General features: G+C 45.8%; 1 protein-coding gene across 1 annotated transcript in view; it reads left to right on the forward strand.

The window, feature by feature from the left end:
- Positions 1 to 24194, forward strand: part of LOC311141530 (protein FAM222A-like) — a 78477-nt gene that overhangs the window by 41388 nt on the left and 12895 nt on the right. The window contains exon 2 of the mRNA XM_084176890.1: positions 901 to 1055. Within this exon, the coding sequence (XP_084033016.1) occupies positions 950 to 1055 (106 nt within the window). The 5' untranslated portion in view covers positions 901 to 949. The remainder of the gene's footprint in view (positions 1 to 900; positions 1056 to 24194) is intronic.

The raw sequence follows: 24194 nt of genomic DNA on the forward strand, positions 1-24194 counted from the left end.
ACCCATTTGCACACACACCACACACACACACGTTTTGATCTTCTATCCTTGTGGGGACCTAAACATGTATTTCCATTCAAAATCCTATTTTCCCTGAACTTAACACCTAACCCTAAAACTAACCCCTTACACAAACCCTAATTGTAACCCTAAACCTAACCCCTAAGCGTAAAATAGCCTTTGTCCTCATGGGGATGTGGGAAATGTCCCCAAGAGGGAGAATTTTCCTTGTTTTACTATCCCTTTTGGGGACTTTTGGGGACATTAGGTCTCCACAAGGATAGAAGAACCAACACACACACTCATGAGTGCAATATGGCACACACATACAGACACATCTTGGTCCCCCAGGCCTTTGCTAACAGTCTCCCAGTGCGGTCCCATGTTAACTTGCTGCAGGTAGACTGCTGTTTTCTCAGCATTACCGTTTAGCTGTCTATAGATAATGCTATCAGTCACCACGGCACATGCTATGCACTGCTCTGGAAGGAGTATGTACATGTGTGTTAGTTAGACAGAGGTGTATATCATAGACAGAAGTCAGACTAGAGTAGATGTCCTATTTGTAAGTGGCAGAGTTTGGACTCTACTCTTCCTAACCTGTCAGAGTTTGGACTCTACTCTTCCTAACCTGTCAGAGGTTGGACTCTACTCCTCCCAACCTGTCAGAGGTTGGACTCTACTCCCAGTCCCAGTTGCTGGGCAGGCAGACAGTTGTAGGTGGCATAGAGCCAGTCCCAGCCCCAGTCCCAGTTGCTAGGCAGACAGTTGTAGGTGGCATAGAGCCAGTCCCAGTCCGCCACTGAACTTCACAGACCTCCATGCCCATGGAGCTTTGCTTCTAAATCCTCCTGCTTTTCTCACATTCTTTCTTCAACCATCTCTCTCTTTCTTCCCCAGGTTGGCCTTGGCATTCCCCCAGGTGTAGTTGTCTGCCCGCCCCCCCGCCATGCTGGCCTGCCTGCAGAGGAGGCAGAACCCTCCAATCCCATCCTCCCAGCACCCCCTGTGTGCCAGCAAGGCCCTGGAGCCGCCTCAAGCCCTCAGCCGAAAATGTGAGTCCACGACAAAGAAGGGTCAGGAGATTTGTAAGGTTGACGTTGTTGTTTCCCAGTGTATTTGATTTGGTAGAGAGAGACCTTGGGGTTGCTGTGTTATGTTGTTGCTCATTGTGAATAGAGGGACTGTTTAGCTGTGCTGACTGTGCAGTGTTTAACGTGCATCCCTGGCCCTGGGTGTGTGTGGGGTGGTGGTTGGTTCTTCTATCCTTGTGGGGTCCTAAAATTCCCAAAAGTCCCCATAAGGATAGTAAAACAAGGAAAATCCTCCCTCTTGGGGACATTTCCCACGTCCCATGTGGATAAAGGCTATTTTAAGCTTAGGGGTTAGGGTTACAATTAGGTTAAGTGGTTAGGGTTAGTAGGGGTTAAGGAAAATAGGATTTTGAATGGAAATTAATTTTAGGTCCACACGAGGATAAAATAACATAACGTGTGCGTGTGTGCGTGAGACCCTCAGTGTGTAAACATTTACAGTGTTTGGCCCCTGCCTCAGGCACCCAGTGGCCTGGCTGTAAAGCACCACAGCTGCTCTGTTTGAGCCCAGAACACAAACCTCCAACTTCCCTCTCATAAAACACTGTATATAATGGGACTGGCCATGGGAAGTTGTTATGGAAAACGGAAGGGGAAAGAAACTAGTTTGGACCAGCTAAGGATTAAAGAAAGCTGCCGCATTCCCCTGGAAGGTGACTTTCTGCCTAATTTCCCTGAAGCCTCGGGATTAGCCCTTTAGTGGAACGAGACTGTCTTGTGTGTCGGTGGTGGGGGGGCTGTTCTGCTTATAGAACGCTCCCAGAGTATTTAGTGGCATGGCAGTCCTACTACCTCACAAGCCGATTAAAAGGGAAGGCGGATGGAGAGAAGGAGTTAACCTAGCATTTTCAACCTCAGCTTACGAAAGCATAAACAAGCTACATGTTACAGTTCCACCTGCTAATAGCCCTAATTGTTAATAACATATCACTAGTAGTAAAACAAAAAAATCTACGAGAGAAAACATACTTTTGGACATCCACATAACGCTATTTAACCGCGACTAGTGGGTCTGGCCTGCTTATGTACACATCTTCCTGTTGCATGTGTAACCCCTAGATTTTTGACTGTTGCTACTTTGCTGGACTGACACGCATACACAGGATCATCGGGTTCAGGCGAGTGCCCCGTTTATTGTAGTCTGGCAATAAAGCACACAATGTAGGTGTTTAAGTTAGAATCAGATGATTATGAATTTGCATTCCTCCAGCTCCGTCTTTGCCATAATCATTAATGAAAGGGTAAATATGGCTATAATAACAATGTGATCGTATAGTTTTACATAGAATAAATATCACAAGAACCAAAAAAAATTATTTTACAGTAACGTGAACCAACACTCAAGATAGGAGTACAACAACCAACTAGCTTCAGAGATGGCATTATAAAAATACATTTTCAACACAGTAAATAAATGACAACATACCTGGCGTGAACTCGGGACCTCTGCCTCACAAACTTACATGACCGCCCTCAAGCTAGCTAGTGAGGCGACGCAAGCGGGACACTTCAGCCCGAGGGGTAAGTATCACACATCCCCATGTACTACACATGATTGGTTCAACTGTCAAAGGGGAAAGCAAGGACAAGGTCACAGTGTTGCTTTTGTTTCAGATCTAAGTGTGTGTACGTTTTTCAAGTATGTGCCAAGGTTGAGAGCAAAGGTGTGTTTGTGTGTCCTGGTTCCATGGGGATGGAGCTGGTACTGTATGAGCTTCCAGATATATATATATATATATATATACACACACAGTGAGGGAAAAATGTATTTGATCCCCTGCTGATTTTGTACGTTTGCCCACTGACAAAGAAATGATCAGTCTATAATTTTAATGTTAGGTTTATTTGAACAGTGAGAGACAGAATAACAACAACAAAAATCCAGAAAACGTATGTCAAAAAATTTATGAATTGATTTGCATTTTAATGATGGAAATAAGTATTTGACCCCCCTCTCAATCAGAAAGATTTCTGGCTCCCAGGTGTCTTTTATACAGGTAATGAGCTGAGATTAGGAGCACACTCTTAAAGGGAGTGCTCCTAATCTTAGTTTGTTACCTGTATAAAATACACCTGTCCACAGAAGCAATCAATCAATCAGATTCCAAACTCTCCACCATGGCCAAGACCAAAGACCTCTCCAAGGATGTCAGAGACAAGATTGTAGACCTACACAAGGCTGGAATGGGCTACAAGACCATCGCCAAGCAGCTTGGTGAGAAGGTGACAACAGTTGGTGCGATTATTCGCAAATGGAAGAAACACAAAATAACTGTCAATCTCCCTCGGCCTGGGGCTCCATGCAAGATCTCACCTCGTGGAGTTGCAATGACCATGAGAACGGTGAGGAATCAGCCCAGAACTACACGGGAGGATCTTATCAATGATCTCAAGGCAGCTGGGACCAAAGTCACCAAGAAAACAATTGGTAACACACTACACCGTGAAGGACTGAAATCCTGCAGCGCCCGCAAGGTCCCCCTGCTCAAGAACGCACATATACAGGGCCATCTGAAGTTCGCCAATGAACATCTGAATGATTCAGAGGAGAACTGGGTGAAAGTGTTGTGGTCAGATGAGACCAAAATGGAGCTATTTGGCATCAACTCAACTCGCCGTGTTTGGAGGAGGAGGAATGCTGCCTATGACCCCAAGAACACCATCCCCACCGTCAAACATGGAGGTGGAAACATTATGCTTTGGGGGTGTTTTTCTGCTAAGGGGACAGGACAACAACGCATCAAAGGGACGATGGACGGGGCCATGTACCATCAAATCTTGGGTGAGAACCTCCTTCCCTCAGCCAAGGCATTGAAAATGGGTCGTGGATGGGTATTCCAGCATGACAATGACCCAAAACACACGGCCAAGGCAACAAAGGAGTGGCTCAAGAAGAGGCACATTAAGGTCCTGGAGTGGCCTAGCCAGTCTCCAGACCTTAATCCCATAGAAAATCTGTGGAGGGAACTGAAGGTTCGAGTTGTCAAACGTCAGCCTCGAAACCTTAATGACTTGGAGAAGATCTGCAAAGAGGAGTGGGACAAAATCCCTCCTGAGATGTGTGCAAACCTGGTGGCCAACTACAAGAAACATCTGACCTCTGTGATTGTCAACAAGGGTTTTGCCACCAAGTACTAAGTAATGTTTTGCAGAGGGGTCAAATACTTCATTTAAAATGCAAATCAATTTCTAACATTTTTGACATGCGTTTTTCTGGATTTTTTTGTTGTTTATCTGTCTCTCACTGTTCAAATAAACCTACCATTAAAATTATAGACTGATCATGTCTTTGTCAGTGGGCAAACGTACAAAATCAGCAGGGGATCAAATACTTTTTTCCCTCACTGTGTATATAAGAAAGGGGGGAGAAATGGATAGTGAGAGAGAAAAAGAGGGAGGCCTCAATGGCTGTCTTAATCGATTCCCTCTCCCTCCAATTTGGACAGGATTAGCCCATTTCCTCCTCGGGCCTCTTATTGAAGAGCTGCCAATGGGAGTCAGAGCTGGAATCAATAGAGGAAAATAACAGTTTCTCCTTACCCTTCTCCTCTCTCTCTCTCTCTCTCTCTCTCTCTCTCTCTCTCTCTCTCTCTCTCTCGCACTCTGTCTCCGTCCACCTGTTAAACCCTTTGATTGAAAGATTACCACTGTGGCCATAATGAGTGGATTTGCGAAGAATGGCCTCCTTTCTGTCCCGCGGAGGTGAGACTGAGTGTTGGATTTCAGCATTGTACTGTACTCTACAGCCACTGGCCCTTCAATGAGAGAGGGGATTGTTCAGCCAGGCTCAAAAGGGGTTCGGAGAGGCAGATGTCAGCTTTGGCCAGAGGAACGTGGGCACACACACTGGGCTCCTTCGTGCAAAGCTAGGTCCCCGTCGATTGATCACCCGTGGCCCAGTTTGAGTTCAGGGAGGAGGAGTGGGAGTTGTGGGGTAAGGTGACCCTGGCTCTTAGTAGCCTGCTGATGCCTGTCTCTGCCTGCCAGACACCACCCCATCACAGAGAGAAAGAGGATGTGAGGGAGAGTATTACCTGGCAGTGGCAGGAGAGGTGAGCTGCTCTGCCATTTGCATCTGCTGTCCTTTGCAGAAAAGCAGTGAGTGGGGGGACAGTGAGGAGGTGGTGGTGGGTAGGAGGGTGAGGGGGGCAGTGAGGTGGTGGGTAGGAGGATGAGAGGGTGAGGGGGGCAGTGAGGAGGAGGAGGAGGAGGAGGAGGAGGAGGAGGAGGAGGAGGAGGAGGAGGAGGAGGAGGTGGTGGGTAGGAGGATGAGGGGTCAGTGAGGGTACTAGAACCCCCCCCCCCCCGCATGCCGATGCTGAGTGGCTGCACAGTTCGAGAGAGAGAGAGAGAGAGAGAGAGAGAGAGAGAGAGAGAGAGAGAGAGAGAGAGAGAGAGAGAGAGAGAGAGAGAGAGAGAGAGAGAGAGAGAGAGAGAGAGAGAGAGAGAGAGAGAGAGAGAGAGAGAGAGAGAGAGAGAGAGAGAGAGAGAGAGTCCATGGAAGGCCAAAACTCCATCCCACCAAAACAGGCAAACATTTCAGGCGGTCTTTTCAAACAGCTCTTAAACTAAAAGGCCATTTTCACAGTATTATTCCAAACTCATAGTGTTGAAATAGTTTTTGATGGCACTGGGCCTTTAAAAATATCCTATTGAATTAGCCTCACTGGGGTGGCCTTTTGGATTTTTTTTATCTCTTCTCTTGCTCTCTGGCCGTGGAATTAAAAGAGTGGGGAGGCATTACTTAAATTATAAATCATAGGCATTTGCTTTCAGCGTGCCCAAATTCCCCGCGTATGGGGCTGCACTCTCCCTGTGCCAGGACCTGTCATTTTTAATTAAATCTCCCCTTATGGGTGACATTTGTAGCGTGCCCCCCCCCCATCCTCCTCCCATCACGTCTGTCTGCTGCTATACGCTGCACTAGATGGATTCGTGAGAGGCAGGGGAGGACACGGCGGTGGAGCCAGGGTCTCTCTTCAAGCCATTCTCCTCCAGAGAGAGGGCACCCGGACCAGTCAGAGGAGATGGAGGGAAGGCCCTGGGCCTGTAGGGGGAGAGGGATGCCACTGACCCTAGTTCCCTGTCTCCAGGCACCCAAGCTTGTTCCTCTCTCACCCATTCAGCCTTCAGGTCCCTACTGGTCTCTCTCCAGATAGGGATGTGTGGACAGAAAAGGGTGTTGAGGGCTGAGAGAGAGGCTAAGAGGGCCCCAACTAAAGGCTGCTACTCACGCAAACGCAATGTCGTTTTCTACGTAGTTCTATGTACTTTTGTGCGGCTCAACTTTTGGAACGGACCGTATACGACACTCCGTAGCTCTGTTTGAAAGGGTGTGTAGGGCCCTTAAGTGGGCTGGGCAGCAGGGACCGCAGCCATTCAATTGAAAGAGAGGATAGCACTTCTTTATAGTCCCAGACAGAGGCTGCTGTACTCTCTCTACAGCAGGTCAACTTCACATCTCACCTAAATAAAAATGTAACAATTTGATGAGAATGTAACAATTTGCTGAGAATGTAAGAATGTGTCCAGGTCATTTTATTTTCTTATTTCATCATATGGTCTGTTTTGATGTCTGCAAGATCAGCAGGAGTGACCATGACGCTTGTGGCTATCCATATGGCGTGTTTGTGACAGCCCTGTCAAATCGGGTTCTGCACGTCGTGGGTTCTTCTTTTCCCCGGGCGGTCCGCCGTAGGTCCTGTCCTCATTAGACCGCACATGTCACAGCCGCTACTGTGTCTGCCCCGTGATTGGATCAGACCTCGGGCTCTGCCCCCGATTGGATCAGACTTTTGGCTCAATCTGTGTCGTGCCTCCAGTCAACAGCAGGCCCTGGCTCTAAACCCCATGTCCAGAAGGCATGCTGACATCATCCAGCAAGCCTCAAGAGCCAATCATGGAGGTGCATGGAGATGAATGTCCACAGAGAGTTTCTATGGCATCAGTAGAAATAGAACTAGAATGGGTCAAAATGAATGGGAATGTCTGTTCTAGTCATCTATTTCTATGCTGATATCCTAGGTTCACGACGTGCCTGGTATCCATAGACATAGAATGACTAGAACAGGAAATTAATGAATGGGAATCTATTTCTCTGTTGCTATTCTATGGGCCCTAGTCAAAAAGTAGTGCACTATATAGGGAATAGGGTGCTTTTTCAGACACAGCCTATCTACCACTCTCTCTCTGGTATTTGAGCCAGATGTAAACATGACAGTAGAATTACCCTTCCATATCCAATCGGAGCACTGTACCTCCACAGCCTGTTATGGGGAGAAAAAGGGAAAGGTTTTTTGTCTAATATTTAAATGTGGTCACGAGTGGCAGCAGAAATGACAACCTTTTCCCTGATTGCCTTTGAGCCCGGAGGGAGAGAGGACTGGAGTGGAAATGTAGAGAGGAGGAGAGAGAAAGAGAGGGAAGGAGCGAGAGAGGGAAGGAGCGGTGGACACGGGGAGAATCTGCATGCTCTTGACCTTTCCCCACTGATTGAACTGCCTCTTCCAGCTCCCGTTTGGAATTCCACAGACTCACTGCACATGGCCGGCCGCCATCATTATTCCACTTATTCCGCATTAGTGAACAGAGAGAGATGTCGGAAAGTGTCCTTTTCTCAAAGTGAGAGGTGATTGACAGCCAAGCGTTCCATGCCACACCCCCTCCCCCCACTTCCTTATATACTCTTGTCCGTCCCCTCCCTCAGTATCACTAAGTGTAACGGCCACTCACATAAATATATAGATATATATTTTTTTTATTCATGATGTAACTACTTCACCTGCGCTCGATTAAGCTTGCCTGGCGCCATTGAAACTAATGGGATAGTCCCAAAAGTGCAAACCGCGATCAAGCACTCAAATATGTTTGAAAGAAAATGACTATTTGAACCTGGGTCTGTGGTTTGGCAGATGGACACAGTCTGGGCATACAGTACACGCACCAGCAGCCTGTCTCATGCCCACTGGCACTCTGTTGTGCTAGGATGGTGGCGGGCATCTCAGCGCTGGCACTCAGAGGATAATTTCCGGCGGGCCGCATCCCACAGTGCCATGCCCCTTCGCTCTGCCTTCTGTTTATGGGGCACGGGAGTGGCGTGGGGGTGTGGAGTATTGTTTCTTCATAGGGCAGTGAGGCTCCAGGAAGCAGGCCACCACTCTAGTTTTGGCCACAGTGGGACTTGGTTTGGAAACGTACTGTAGGCTCCCCGTTCCGAGCTAGATGGCATTTGGGCATCGCAGGTGCACGGCAGTAACACATTCTATCGCCATGTGCTTGCTGTGAGATTCTGTTGTCGCTGAGATATGGCAGCCTATCACTGCTATGGGTAGGACTCTTTCTTCATCAAAATGTGGATCATAAACAATGCTGTAATACTCTTACTTCACTGCATTGTGTGTGCATGTGTAAGGGGGTTGGCCGTCCGAGGTATCAGGACTACAGCAGTGTACAGTAGCTGTGTCAGATGTGAGTGTTCTTGCTGACCCTGGCTGTCACTACTGCTCTGAGGATCCCTGAGGGCTAAAAGGAGTCATCCATCCAAACCACATTGTGCTTTTAAGTGACAGAAGGATTTATGTAGAGAAAACACTCATGAATCTCTCCTTAATCATATATCCAGACCAGTATCCATCCAGATCGGAAGTTTCCTTTCTGACCTGTATTGTCTCTCTCTCTGTCTGTCTGTGTCGCTCTCTTTCTCTATGTGTGTGTGTGTGTGTGTGTAACTCTGTGTCTCTGTCTCCTGCTTCTCGCTCCCTCTCTTTTGCCTCTGTTCTCTCTCCCCGGCTGTTCTCTCTCCCCGGCTGTTCTCTCTCCCCGGCTGTTCTCTCTCCCCGGCTGCTGGTGTAGTGCAGAGAGTGGAGGGCCTTGTCTGTGCAGCGTTAAATATTAATTGGGAATCAGTGGAGGACTTGTCTCCTAAATGATAGAACAGAAGGGGCTTTTGCCTCAGGCAGCCTGCGGGCGCCTTTCTTCTCTCATTTACCTGCAGGCCAGCACCTTCTCCAGTCTGACAGCCCAGGCCTGCCCAGAGCCAGCCTCCCCTCCCCTCCTCTCCCTCTGCTGCTCTGCCTGCCTCCACTCTTATCTCTGGCTCTGTGTGCTCCTACATTCTCCAGTCCTCAGGTCCCGTACTCAAACTCTGGGTTATTTGTGTATGTGGAGGAGGGGTGTTGTGTGTTTGTGTCTGCAATCCGCTGGCTCTCTGCTCCCCTTGTGTAGGCTTTTGAGGAAATAGTGTAGCACAGTTGCAAATACTATTGAAGACAGCAGCCAGGACAGGAGAGGTGCTGTGTTGTCATCATAGATGATATAGCTGGTGTGTGTGTGTGTGTGTGGCTTTACACAGAGCTTCCTTTTGTCCCTCTTTATCAGGACTATCATCTGGAGAGGTGTGTTGTGATGAAACAAGTGCCCCAGTGCATGCTGGTCGTGGCCTGTGTGTGATCAGGGATCATTAGCGTATAAAAAGGCCATTACTACTGTTTTGGAAATGAAACCCAGTCTGGGTTGATGTTGAATGTTGGCTCTGTATCCCTCAGCACTGGAACGCAGCTTCTAACACAGGGCACTGGGGGCACATTGTGTTCGGGGGGGGGGTGGGGGTGGAGTGGGAGTGGGGGGGTGGAGTGGGAGAAAAACGGACAGAGACGGGGAGGGAGAGATCAGGGGGCTAGGGTGACTTTGATGCCACAGGAATGAGTTCACAGGCTCGTGAGCACAGGCCTAATCACACATGACAATATCGGCTGGTGTGTCAGTCGCAATGCATAACAGCGCTGGTGCTGCTGACTCTGGTATTTTCTGATAAAGCTCTGCTTTCTAGACCATGCTGTGTGTACAATTAGGGTGGCTCAGGCTCGCCCCAGCCATACCACCCTGCCATACCCCCCCTCTCCTCCAGAACCATGCACTGTACCAGGCCCAGGCTCCCCTCGGGTAGACTCCATTTGAACCAAAGGACAGGCCGGTGGATAATATTCTATTATATCTAATCCATATTGCAAATGGAAAAGAAAAAGACTGGCATGTCTCGGTGCTTGAAATGAGGTCGGCGCTACAGGCTTTGCCGGCGGTGTGAGACTTTTTTTTCTAAAAGTTCGATTGGAACTCAGTTTTCGGGCATAGCTCTTCTTGTTTGGCCTGTTTTGTTTGTCGGGCGTCACGTGAAGTGTGGGGTTAAACATGTTGCCCCAGATTCTGTGTTTGGTGCACGGGCCTCCGTCCCACAATAGAGCCGACATGGCTACTGCTGACGGCCTGCATTCCTCCTCCCCAGCCAACACAAAGGGGGACCGACTCGGCCAGCTCTCTGTCTCTATCTGTTGGTCTAGCTAGCTGCTCAACCAGGGAGATGGAGGACTAGAATCACTGTTGAATATAGTCAGCAACCTCCATTTTTAATTGTGGGGAGTTTTTTTACTTTTTGGTTGCATGTGAAATTGCACCCTATACCCTATATAGTGCACTACTTTTGACCAGAGCCCTATTGGTGCCATTTATGACACACCTCTGTCTATCCTTCTATACAGTCTGTCCATGACATATGCTGCACAAACAACACTGAGCTAAGATGACCATCAACAAGAAATATCAATAAATATTTAGCAAGAAAAGCTTCATTTGAATATTCAGCCATAGGAATTTTCTGGTGGTGACATATGGATACGGCCTCTCTGGATAACAAAATCACTATTTAGGTACCATTATGACATGACCACCAGTGTTACTAGGACTACTCGTCCGTCTAATATTGAAAATGATAACTGCAGGGGCAGGAATGCTGGAGGATGTCTGCTTTCCCACGCTGTTGCTTTTCCTCTGCCGGCTTCGTTTGAGACAAGGCTCTACTCTGGGTTTGGCTGGGGCTCTGCTCTGGGTTTGGCTGGGGCTCTGCTCTGGGTTTGGCTAGGGCTCTGCTCTGGGTTTGGCTGGGGCTCTGCTCTGAGTTTGGCTAGGGCTCTGCTCTGGGTTTGGCTGGGGCTCTGCTCTGGGTTTGGCTAGGGCTCTGCTCTGGGTTTGGCTGTGGCTCTGCTCTGGGTTTGGCTAGGGCTCTGCTCTGGGTTTGGCTGGGGCTCTGCTCTGGGTTTGGCTGGGGCTCTGCTCTGGGTTTGGCTGGGGCTCGGCTCTGGGCTCGGCTGGGGCTCTGCTCTGGGTTTGGCTAGGGCTCTGCTCTGGGTTTGGCTGGGGCTCTGCTCTGGGTTTGGCTAGGGCTCTGCTCTGGGCTCGGCTGGGGCTCTGCTCTGGGTTTGGTTGGGGCTCTGCTCTGGGCTCGGCTGGGCTTGCCTAATGCAGCCCGAGCGCAGACAAATGGAAAGTGACACTTGTGTGTGTAGAATGGTATTTGTGGTGACGCTTTGACTACAGATAATAAAGTGTTGGCCACAAGGTGATTTCCCTCTGCGAGCACCCCCAATGGAACTCAATTACTCTGGGTGAGGGAGAGAGAGGAGAGAGAGAGAGCGAGAGATAGGTAGAGAGAGGGAGAAAATCCAGACTCTTCTAAAATAATGCACAGTGTTAGCTACTAGAGGAAGTGAGGTTCAACTGGAGAGCGGAGGTTTGGATGATCTGTTCTAAACAGGATGGTGTGTGTGTGTGTGTTAGGCCTTCAATCCTCAGTCACTTCCCCTACAGCCCATAAAAGGCAGGTTGCTACATCAAACCAAAAAATTAGTTGTGATAGTTGATTCAGTAACATCTGGGTAAAGAGATGAATACCAAATAGAAAATAAAAATGATGGATGTAACTATATCGCTATATACAGAATATTCAGGAAGTATTTTATTCTAAAATGGATTAAATAAATAACAAATCCTCATTAATCTACACACAATACCCCATAATGACAAAGCAAAAACAGGTTTTTAGAAATGTTTGCAAATGTATAAAAAATAAAAAACAAAAATACCTTATTTACATAAGTATTCAGACCCTTTACTATGAGACTCGCAATTGAGCTCAGGTGCATCCTGTTTCAATTGATCATCCTTCAGATGTTTCTACAACCTGATTGGAGTCCACCTGTGGTAAATTCAATTGATTGGACATGATTTGGAAAGGCACACGCCTGTCTATATAAGGTCCCACAGTTGACAGTGCATGTCAGAGCAAAAACCAAGCCATGAGGTCGAAGGAATTGTCCGTAGAGCTCCGAGACAGGATTATGTTGAGGCACAGATCTGGGGAAGGGTTCCAAAAATGTCTGCAACATTGAAGGTCCCCAAGAACAGTGGCCTCCATCATTCTTAAATTGAAGAAGTTTGGAACCACCAAGACTCTTCCTAGAGCTGGCCGTCGGCCAAACTGAGCAATCGGGAGAGAAGGGCCTTGATCAGGGAGGTGACCAAGAACCAGATGGTCACTCTGACAGAGCTCCAGAGTTCCTCTGTGTGGAGATGGGATAAACTTCCAGAAGGACAACCATCTCTGCAGCACTCCACCAATCAGGCCTTTATGGTAGAGTGGCCAGACAGAAGCCACTCCTTAGTAAAAACCACATGACAGCCCGCTTGGAGTTTGCCAAATTGCACCTAAAGGACTCTGACCATGAGAAACAAGATTCTCTGGTCTGATGAAACCAAGATTGAACTCTTTGGCCTGAATGCCAAGCTTCACATCTAGAGGAAACCTGGCCCCATCCCTACGGTGAAGCATGGTGGTGGCAGCATCATGCTGTGTGTGTGGGGGGATGTTTTTCAGCGGCAGGGACTGGGAGACTTGTCAGGATCGAGGCAAAGATGAACGGAGCAAAGTACAGAGAGATCCTTGATGAAAACCTGCTCCAGAGCGCTCAGGACCTCAGACTGGGGCGAAGGTACACCTTCCAACAGGACAACAACCCTAAGCACACAGCCAAGACAACGCAGAAGTGGCTATGGGACAAGTCTCTGAATGTCCTGGAGTGGCCCAGCCAGAGCCTGGACTTGAACCCGATAGAACATCTCTGAAGAGACCTGAAAATAGCTGTGCAGCGACACTCCCCATCCAACCTGACTGGGAGAATGGGAGAAACTCCCCAAATACAGGTGTGCCAAGCATGTAGCGTCATACCCAAGAATACTCGAGGCTGTAATCGCTGCCAAAGGTGCTTCAACAAAGTACTGAGTAAAGGGTCTGAATACTAAATGTGATATCAGTTTTTAATTTTTAATAAATGTTCCAACATTTCTTAAAACCTGTTTTTGCTTTGTAATTATGGGTTATTGTATGTAGATTGATGAGGGGGGGGGGGGGGAAACAATTTAATCAATTTTAGAATAAGGCTGTAATGTAACAAAATGTGGAAAGAGTGAAGGGATCTGAATACTTTCCAAATGCACTGTATGTAGCGATATGTATCAATGTTTTAGTGGAAAATAATGCAAAGATGAGGAGAAAATGATCTTGTCTACAGTTGTTAAAGCTAATCTATGACAGTGACGTTGATCTCATAGGCCTGAGCCTGAGAAGAGGAAATGTAATCAGTGCCAGGAGGTTGAAGGAAGGAAGCACAAATCCAACTTTTGCCAGGAAATTATTGGATTGGATCTGAGGCGCGATTGACTATAATGAAATAAAATATAACAATTAGGAGTCATGTTTGAGCTTTTTTACATTTTAATGTCTAAATCAATTTTTGACATAGCGCCATGGTTCTGTGGCTGGCTGTGATAGATCAGAGGGGCCTAAACAGGCTGTCAATAGAACACTCTCATTCCCCTCCAAAGCCTTTAAGGAAATATGTCTATATTTCTGTTACTAGTCAGGGTAGCCATCAGAGACCGGGAGTTCACAGATGGGGGTGGGGTGAGGCTGAAATGTCATTTTCTTGTATGTACTGTTTGTATGCCTATGCATCATCATAATCATCATCATCATTCAAGATATCTTTGTCGTCATGAACTTTGATACGAATCTGAACAATTATAGCTAGCCTACATACCAAATCTTTGAATGCATCTGATTTTTTCTGATGTCGTCTCCAAGCAAATAATCAACCAAATAATCAGCCATGCAATATAATACTCATCTTTAAAACAAAAACAATTTAGGTTAAAAGTGAAATAGAGGGACCAACAGTACAGATAGATAACAATAAAAACTGTAACATAGAGGCACGGAATAAGTTAGAGGAAAAACTAAAAGAAATGGAACATATTCAAGAAAAATCAAGTGTAATATAATATTGTAATATAGTCCCCTGTAGCTCAGTTGGTAGAGCATGGCGCTTGCAACGCCAGGGTTGTGGGTTCGTTTCCCATGGGGGGCCAGTATGGAAATGTATGCACTCACTAACTGTAAGTCGCTCTGGATAAGAGCGTCTGCTAAATGACTAAAATGTAAAATGTAAATATAAAAAATAAAGCGAACTGGATTGAATATGGAGAAAAATGCACCAAATTATTTATTAATCTTCAAAAGCATCGTATTTTAAGCATATGTTTTCATTTCAGTCTCCTCTATCTCCACTAACTGAAGTTAATTGTAAGGATTTTTTTTCTATTAACAGTGTAAAATTAACGGCTGTACAGAAGACTCATGTGAAGGCCTAATTACAGATAAGGAACTTCAAGATGCAATTAAAGCCTTCAAGTCTGGGAGGATTGAGGTCAGGGCTTTATGATGGCCACTCCAATACATTGACTTTGTTGTCCTTAAGCCATTTTGACACAACTTTGGAAGTATGCTTGGGGTCATTGTCCATTTGGAAGACCCATTTGTGACCAAGCTTTAACTTCCTGACTGATGTCTTGAGATGTTGCTTCAATATATCCACATAATTTTCCTTCCTCATGATGCCATCTATTTTGTGAAGTGCACCAGTCCCTCCTGCAGAAAAGCACCCCCACAGCATGACGCTGCCACCCCCGTGCTTCACGGTTGGGATGGTGTTCTTCGGCTTGCAAGATATCCTCCAAACATAACGATGGTCATTATGGTCAAACAGTTCTATTTTTGTTTCATCAAACCAGAGGACATTTCTCCAAAAAGTACGATCTTTGTCCCCATGTGTAGTTGAAAACCGTAGTCTGGCTTTTTTCTGGCGGTTTTGGAGCAGTGGCTTCTTCTATGACATCATTTTCTGGCTTTTTCCAAGCTGTTTAAAGGCACAGTCAACTTAGTGTATGTAAACTTCTAACCCACTGGAATTGTGATACAGTGAATTATAAGTGAAATAATCTGTCTGTAAACAATTGTTGGAAAAATGACTTGTGTTATGCAGAAAGTAGATGTCCTAACCGACTTGCCAAAACTATAGTTTGTTAACAAGAAATTTGTGGAGTGGTTGAAAAACGAGTTTTAATGACTCCAACCTAAGTGTATGTAAACTTCCGACTTCAACTGTATATACTAGGCCCTGCCTACACCTGACGATATGTTTTTTAAATAATGTGAGCAAAAATATTCCACTTTATTTGGAACGGCAAGCCAGACAGATTTAAACGAGCATATTCATATCATTTATTAAATATCAAGAAATTATTAAATATTAAAGCATTGGACCTCTCACTGAAGGCTTCAGTCATACAAAAACTATTCTTAAATCCAAACTGGTTCTCTATCAGATTAGTGAGAATGCCTTACCCTGTGTTCAAGAATGGCCTTTTTCCCTTCATCCAGATTACAACCTCTCACTTATTTGAAAATGAAATAATCTCCTAAATATTGCTATTTTTAAAACAAGCAATAGAAAGCTGGTTGCAATTTCAGTTTAATCCACAAGAAAAGACAGAACAAATATTAGAAAAAATATTATGGTTAAACTCAAATTTACTAATTTAATTTTTAAAAAAAACATTTTTTTGGAAAGAAAAAACAAACGTTATAATCTTTGTAAATGATATCATAAATAGGACTGGTGGAGTTATGTCACACATGCAGTTAACAAAAATATACAGAAATGCCTGCTCAATCCAAAATTACAACCAACTGATTGCAGCATTACCTCAAAAATGGAGGAGGCAAGTGGAAAGGGGAGAAGGTAAGGAACTTGTCTGTTGGCCCAAAATTGGCAAAAGAAAATTGGGATAAATTAAAAAGTATACCAGTTTCATTTAAGGACCAAAAAATGGACAGCTGCGCCATACAGGTTGGAGAATAGTTGGGAGGAGATGTTCGATGTACCGATTCCATGGCATGAACTGATACACAAAATGACACAAAACGACGCCGAATTCAAAACAGTTTTTCAATTTAAATTATTATACAAAATTCTTGCTACCTATAGAATGCTAAACAGTGCCTTCAGAAAGTATTCACACCCCTTGACTTTTTCCACATTTTGTTGTGTTACAGCCTGAATTTAAAATAGATTAAATTGAGATGTTTTTGGTCAATGGCCTACAAACAATACCCCATAATGTCAAAGTGGAATTATGTTTTTCGAGATTTTCACAAATTAATTAAAAATGAAGCTGCAATGTCTTGAGTCAGTAATTATTCATCCCCTTTGTTATGGCAAGCCTAAATAAGTTCACAAGTACAAATTTGCTGATCAAGTCACATAATAAGTTGCATGGACTCACTCTGTGTGCAATATTATTTTTGAATGACTAACTAATCTCTGTACCCCACACATACAATTATCTGTAAGGTCCCTCAGTTGAGCTGTGAATTTCAAACACACATTATCACAGCTCAGGCTAAGACCCAGATGCAGACACAGGAGGCGAATAGTACGAGTCTCAGAGTTTATTACAGTACAAGGGGCAGGCAATCGGTAGGTCAAGGCAGGCAGAGTAACCACAATACTAACCTAAATGACAGAGTGAAAAGAAGGAAGCCTGTTCAGAATAAAAATATTCCAAAACATGCATCCTGTTTGCAACAAGGCACTAAAGTAAAACTGCAAGAAATGTGGCAAAGCGATTCACTTTTTGTCTTGAATACAAGGTCTTATTTTTGGGGCAAATCCAATACAACACATTACTGAGTACCACTCTCCATATTTTTAAGCATAGTGGTGCCTGCATCATGATATGGGTATGCTTGTAATCGTTAAGGACTGGGGAGTTTTTCAGGATAAAAAATAAACGGAATGGAGCTAAGCACAGGCAAAATCCTAGAGGAAAACCTTGTTCAGTCTGCTTTCCACCAGACACTGGGAGACAAATTCACCTGTCAGCAGGACAATAACCTAAAACACAAGGCCAAATCTACACTGGAGTTGCTTACCAAGAAGACTATGAATTTTCGAGTTAGTTTTGACTTTAACCTACTTGAAAATATATGTCAATACCTGAAAATGGTTGTCTAGCAATTATCAACAACCAATTTGAGTTGAAGAATTTCTAAAAGAATAGTGGGCAAATGTTGCACAATCATTTACATTACATTTACATTTACGTCATTTAGCAGACGCTCTTATCCAGAGCGACTTACAAATTGGTGCATTCACCTTATAGCCAGTGGGATAACCACTTTACAATATATATTTTTTTCTTTCTTTGGGGTGGGGTAAGGGGGGGTAGAAGGATTACTTTATCCTATCCCAGGTATTCCTTAAAGAGGTGGGGTTTCAAGTGTCTCCGGAAGGTGGTGAGTGACTCCGCTGTCCTGGCGTCGTGAGGGAGCTTGTTCCACCATTGGGGTGCCAGAGCAGCGAACAGTTTTGACTGGGCTGAGTGGGAACTGTGCTTCCGCAGAGGTAGGGGGGCCAGCAGGCCAGAGGTGGATGAACGCAATGCCCTCGTTTGGGTGTAGGGACTGATGAGAGCCTGAAGGTACGGAGGTGCCGTTCCCCTCACAGCTCTGTAGGCAAGCACCATGGTCTTGTAGCAGATGCGAGCGTCAACTGGAAGCCAGTGGAGTGTGTGGAGGAGCGGGGTGACGTGAGAGAACTTGGGAAGGTTGAACACCAGACGGGCTGCGGCATTCTAGATGAGTTGTAGGGGTTTGATGGCACAGGCAGGGAGCCCAGCCAACAGCGAGTTGCAGTAATCCAGACGGGAGATGACAGGTCCTAATCCACAGGTCCTGGATTAGGACCTGTGCCGCTTCCTGTGTAAGGCAGGGTCATACTCTCCAAATGTTGTAGAGCATGAACCTACAGGATCGGGTCACCGCCTTGATGTTAGCGGAGAACGACAGGGTGTTGTCCAGGGTCACGCCAAGGCTCTTTGCACTCTGGGAGGAGGACACAACGGAGTTGTCAACCGTGATGGCGAGATAATGGAACGGGCAGTCCTTCCCCGGGAGGAAGAGCAGCTCCGTCTTGCCGAGGTTCAGCTTGAGGTGGTGATCCGTCATCCACACTGATATATCTGCCAGACATGCAGAGATGCGATTCGCCACCTGGTTATCAGAAGATGGAAAGGAGAAGATTAGTTGTGTGTCGTCTGCGTAGCAATGATAGGAGAGGCCATGTGAGGATATGACAGAGCCAAGTGACTTGGTGTATAGCGAGAATAGGAGAGGGCCTAGAACTGAGCCCTGGCGGACACCAGTGGTGAGAGCACGTGGTGCGGAGACAGATTCTCGCCACGCCACTTGGTAGGAGCGTCCGGTCAGGTAGGACGCAATCCAAGAGTGAGCCGCCGGAGATGCCCAACTTGGAGAGGGTGGAGAGGAGGATCTGATGGTTCACAGTATCAAAGGCAGCAGACAGGTCTAGAAGGACAAGAGCAAAGGAGAGAGAGTTAGCTTTAGCAGTGCGGAGAGCCTCCGTGACACAGAGAAGAGCAGTCTCAGTTGAATGACCAGTCTTGAAACCTGACTGGTTTGGATCAAGAAGGTCATTCTGAGAGAGATAGCAAGAGAGTTGGCTAAAGACGGCACACTCAAGAGTTTTGGAGAGAAAATAAAGAAGGGATACTGGTCTGTAGTTGTTGACATCGGAGGGATCGAGTGTAGGTTTTTTGAGAAGGGGTGCAACTCTCGCTCTCTTGAAGACGGAAGGGACATAGCCAGTGGTCAAGGATGAGTTGATGAGCGAGGTGAGGTAAGGGAGAAGGTCACCGGAGATGGTCTGGAGAAGAGAGGAGGGGATAGGGTCAAGCGGGCAGGTTGTTGGGCGGCCGGCCGTCACAAGTCGCAAGATTTCATCTGGAGAGAGGGGGGAGAAAGAAGTCAAAGCATAGGGTAGGGCAGTGTGAGCAGGACCAGCAGTGTCATTTGACTTAACAAACGAGGATCGGATGTCGTCAACCTTCTTTTCAAAATGGTTGACGAAGTCATCCACAGAGAGGAAGGAGGGGGGAGGAGGATTCAGCAGGGAGGAAAAGGTGGCAAAGAGCTTCCTAGGGTTAGAGGCAGATGCTTGGAATTTAGAGTGGTAGAAAGTGGCTTTAGCAGCAGAAACAGAGGAAGAAAATGTAGAGAGGAGGGAGTGAAAAGATGCCAGGTCCACAGGGTGTCTAGTTTTCCTCCATTTCCGCTCGGCTGCCCGGAGCCCTGTTCTGTGAGCTCGCAATGAGTCGTCAAGCCACGGAGCAGGAGGGGAGGACCGAGCAGGCCGGGAGGATAGGGGACATAGAGAGTCAAAGGATGCAGAAAGGGAGGAGAGGAGGGTTGAAGAGGCAGAATCAGGAGATTGGAGGGATAAGGATTGAGCAGAGGGAAGAGATGATAGGATGGAAGAGGAGAGAGTAGCGGGAGAGTGAGAGCGAAGGTTGAGTAGGGGCAGAGTGAGTAGTGTTGGAGGAGAGCGATAGAGAAAAGGATACAAAGTAGTGGTCGGAGACATGGAGGGGAGTTGCAGTGAGATTAGTAGAAGAACAGCATCTAGTAAAGATGAGGTCAAGCCTTGTGAGTAGAGGGGGACGGTGAGAGGGTAGAAAGAGGAAAGGAGTGGAAAGAAGAAGGCAGAGAGAAATGAGTCTAAGGTAGACGTAGGGAGGTTAAAGTCACCAAGAACTGTGAGGGGTGAGCCATTCTCAGGAAAGGAACTTATCAAGGCATCAAGCTCATTGATGAACTCTCCAAGGGAACCTGGAGGGCGATAAATGACAAGGATGTTAAGCTTGAATGGGCTAGTGACTGTGACAGCATGGAATTCAAATGAGGACATAGACAGATGGGTCAGGGGAAAAAGAGAGAATGTCCACTTGGGAGAGATGAGTATTCCTGTGCCACCACCCCGCTGACCAGATGCTCTCGGGCTATGCGAGAACACATGGTCAGACGAGGAGAGAGCAGTAGGAGTAGCAGTGTTTTCAGTGGTAATCCATGTTTCCGTCAGCGCCAAGAAGTCGAGGGACTGGAGGGTAGCATAGGCTGAGATGCTCTGCCTTGTTGGCCGCAGAACGGCAGTTCCAGAGGCTGCCGGAGACCTGGAACTCCACGTGGGTGGTGCGTGCAGGGACCACCAGGTTAGAGAGGCAGCAGCCACGCGGTGTGAGGCGTTTGTATAGCCTGTGCGGAGAGGAGAGAACAGGGATAGACAGAGGCATAGTTGACAGGCTATAGAAAATGGCTACAATAATGCAAAGGAGATCGGAATGAAATGAACTAAACATCTGGGAAAGCGAGAGAGCGCGGCCTCCCTCACTTACGTTTCACTGAAACACCCAAATATAACTCTCCCAACTTCCACCTAAGAAACTATAATTGTTGTAAACTACAGCGGTTCAATGTTTTCTAGGAATACACTAACTTTGTTTATTCAGCTAGCTAACAATCCAGGTTTGGAAAGCACTTAGAGGCTTAGAGACTTACCCAGAAAGACTGCCAAAGGTGCTTCTACAAAGTATTGACTCAGGGGTGTGAATAGTTATGTAAATTAGATATTTCTGTATTTCATTTTCAATAAATGTGCAAACATTTATAAAAACATGTTTTTACTTTGACATTATGGGGTATTGTGTGTATATGGGTGAGATAAAAAATCTAATACATTTTGAATTCATGCTGTAACACAACAAAATATGTAATAAGTCAAGGGGTATGAATATGTTTCAGCCTTATTCTAAATTGTTATTATTTCCTCACCAATCTACACACAATACCCCATAATGACAAAGCAAAAACAGGTTTTTAGAATTTAGCAAAGGTATTAAAAATAAAAAGCGGAAATATCACATTTACATAAGTATTCAGACCCTTTACTCTGGTGTTGAAGCCCCTTTGGCAGCGATTAGAGCCTTGAGTCTTCTTCGGTATGACTATACAAGCTTGGCACACCTGTATTTGGGGAGTTTCTCCCATTCTTCTCTGCAGATCCTCTCAATCTGCCAGGTTGGATGGGGAGCATCGCTGCACAGCTATTTTCAGGTCTCTCCAGAGATATTTGATTGGGTTCAAGTCTGGGCTCTGGCTGGGCCACTCAACAACATTCAGAGACTTGTCCCGAAGACACTCCTGCGTTGTCTTGGCTGTGTGCTTATGGTCACTGTCCTGTTGGAAGCTGAACCTTCGCCCCAGTCTGAGGTCCTGAGCGCTCTGGAGCAGGCTTCCATCAAGGATATCTTTGTACTTTGCTCTGTTCATCTTTCCCTCCATCCTGACTAGTCTCCCAGTCACTGCCGCTGAAAAACATCCCCACAGCATGATGCTGACACCCCCATGCTTCACTGTAGGGATGGTGCTAGGTTTCCTCCAGACGTGACGCTTGGCATTCAGTTCAATCTTGTTTCTCATGGTCTGAGAGTCCTTTAGGTGCCTTTTGGCAAACTCCAAGCGGGCTGTCAGAGGAGTGGCCTCCGTCTGGGCACTCTATCGTAAAGGCCTGATTGGTGGAGTGCTGCAGAGATGGTTGTCTTTCTGGAAGGTTCTCCATCTCCACAGTGGAACTCTGCAGCTCTGTCAGAGTGACCATCGGGTTCTTGGTCACCTCCCTGACCAAGGCCATTCTCTCCCGATTGCTCAGTTTGGCCGGGCAGCCAGCTCTAGGAAGAGTCTTAGTGGTTCCAAACTTCTTCCATTGAAGAATGATGGAGGTCACAGTGTTCTTGGGGACCTTCAATGGTACCCTTCCCCAGATCTGTGCCTCAACACAATCCTGTCTCGGAGCTCTACGGACAATTCCTTCGACCTCATGGCTTGGACAGGTGTGTGCCTTTCCAAATCATGTTAGATGAATTGAATTTACCAGCCAATCAAATTGTAGAAACATCTCAAGCATGATCAATAGAAACAGGATGCACCTAAGCAATGTATTTCAGTTTTTTATTTTTAATACATGTGCTAAAATTTCTAAAAACCTGTTTTCACTTTGTCATTATGGGGTATTGTGTGTAGATTGATGAGGGAAATTTGTTTTTTTAATCCATTTTAGAATAAGGCTGTAACGTAACAAAGTGGAAAAAGTCAAGGGGTCTGAAAACTTTTTCGAATGCACTGTATGGGGGATACAACCATCCCATCTCTGCAGATTTTCTGCGAAAATACCGAATTATTAGATTACTTGTTTTGGTACTGCCCATATTTTGCTTGTTTTTTTTGGTTCAGGAATGGCTGAAAATTTTCTACATTTACAGCTAACTCTTCAAAATCACCCAGCAGTGCTATTTGTAAAGTTATAGTCAATCGATCAATAATATAATAATACTCTTAGCAACAAAAAAATATCTAGAAATTATGAAAATAGAAAGGTTCAGAAATTTTGTGAAAGATCACAGCACAGTGGAAAAATGTATGGCAGCTAGAAATAAAAACTGGATGGTCTTCAGAGATAGATGGGAGGGGTTGACGGTAGCTGAAGGCTGGGACTAAAAACAAACAAAAGATAACTAATGTAAAATATACTGTCCTTAAAATGTATATAGTATGTATAAGCTGGAAGTTGAAGCCTAAATGTTGTTGTCCATTCGTTTACCCCGATTAGGAGAGAGGTGGTAGGGTTAGGGGAAAATAATACACCCAAAAAGTGCTAAACAAATCAAAATAGCCATCCTTTGCCTTGAGGACAGCTTTGCACACTCTTGGCATTCTCTCAACCAGCTTCATGAGGTAGTCACCTGGAATGCATTTCAATTAACAGGTGTGTCTTCTTAAAAGTTAATTTGTGGAATTTATTTGTGGAATTTATAATTTACTTAATGCGTTTGAGCCAATCAGTTGTATTGTGACAAGGTAGGGGGGTATACAGAAGACAGCCCTATTTGGTAAAAGACCAAGTACATATTATGGCAAGAACAGCTCAAATAAGCAAAGAGAAATGACAGTCCATTACTTTAAGACATGAAGGTCAGTCAATACGGAACATTTCAAGAACTTTGAAAGTTTCTTCAAGTGCAGTCGCAAAAATCATCAAGTGCTATGATGAAACTGGCTCTCATGAGGACCGCCACTGGAATGGAAGACCCAGAGTTACCTCTGCTGCAGAGGATAAGTTTATTAGAGTTACCAGCCTCAGAAATTGCAGCCCAAATAAATGCTTCACAGAGTTCAAGTAAGACACATCTCAACATCAACTGATCAGAGGAGACTGTTTGAATCAGGCCTTCATGGTCGAATTGCTGCAAAGAAACCACTACTAAAGGACACCAATAATAAGAAGAGACTTGCTTGGGCCAAGAAACACGAGCAATGGACATTAGACCGGTGGAAATTTGTCCTTTGGTCTGGAGTCCAAATTGGAGATTTTTGGTTCCAACCGCCGTGACTTTGTGAGACGCGGTGTGGGTGAACGGATTATCTCCGCATGTGTATTTCCCACTGTAAAGCATGGAGGTGTTATGGTGTGGGGGTACTTTGCTGGTGACATTGTCTGTGATTTATTTAGAATTCAAGGCACACTTAACCAGCATGGCTACCACAGCATTCTGCAGCGATACGTCATCCCACCTGGTTTGGGCTTAGTGGGACTATCATTTGTTTTTCAACAGGACGATGACTCAACACACCTCCAGGCTGTGTAAGGGCTATTTTACCAAGAAGGAGAGTGATGGAGTGCTGCATCAGATGACCTGGCCTCCACAATCCCCCGACCTCAACACAATTGAGATGTTTTTGGGATGAGTTGGACCGCATAGTGAAGGAAAAGCAGCCAACAAGTGCTCAGCATGTGTGGGAACTCCTTCAAGACCGTTGGAAAAGCATTCCAGGTGAAGCTGGTTGAGAGAATGCCAAGAGTGTGCAAAGCTGTCATCAAGGCAAAGGGTGGCTATTTGAAGAATTTCAAATATAAAATCTATTTGGATTTGTTTAACACTTTTCTGGTTACTACATGATTCCAT

Source organism: Coregonus lavaretus (genome assembly GCF_964263955.1).
Source record: "Coregonus lavaretus genome assembly, chromosome: 14".
Lineage (NCBI taxonomy): Eukaryota > Metazoa > Chordata > Actinopteri > Salmoniformes > Salmonidae > Coregonus > Coregonus lavaretus.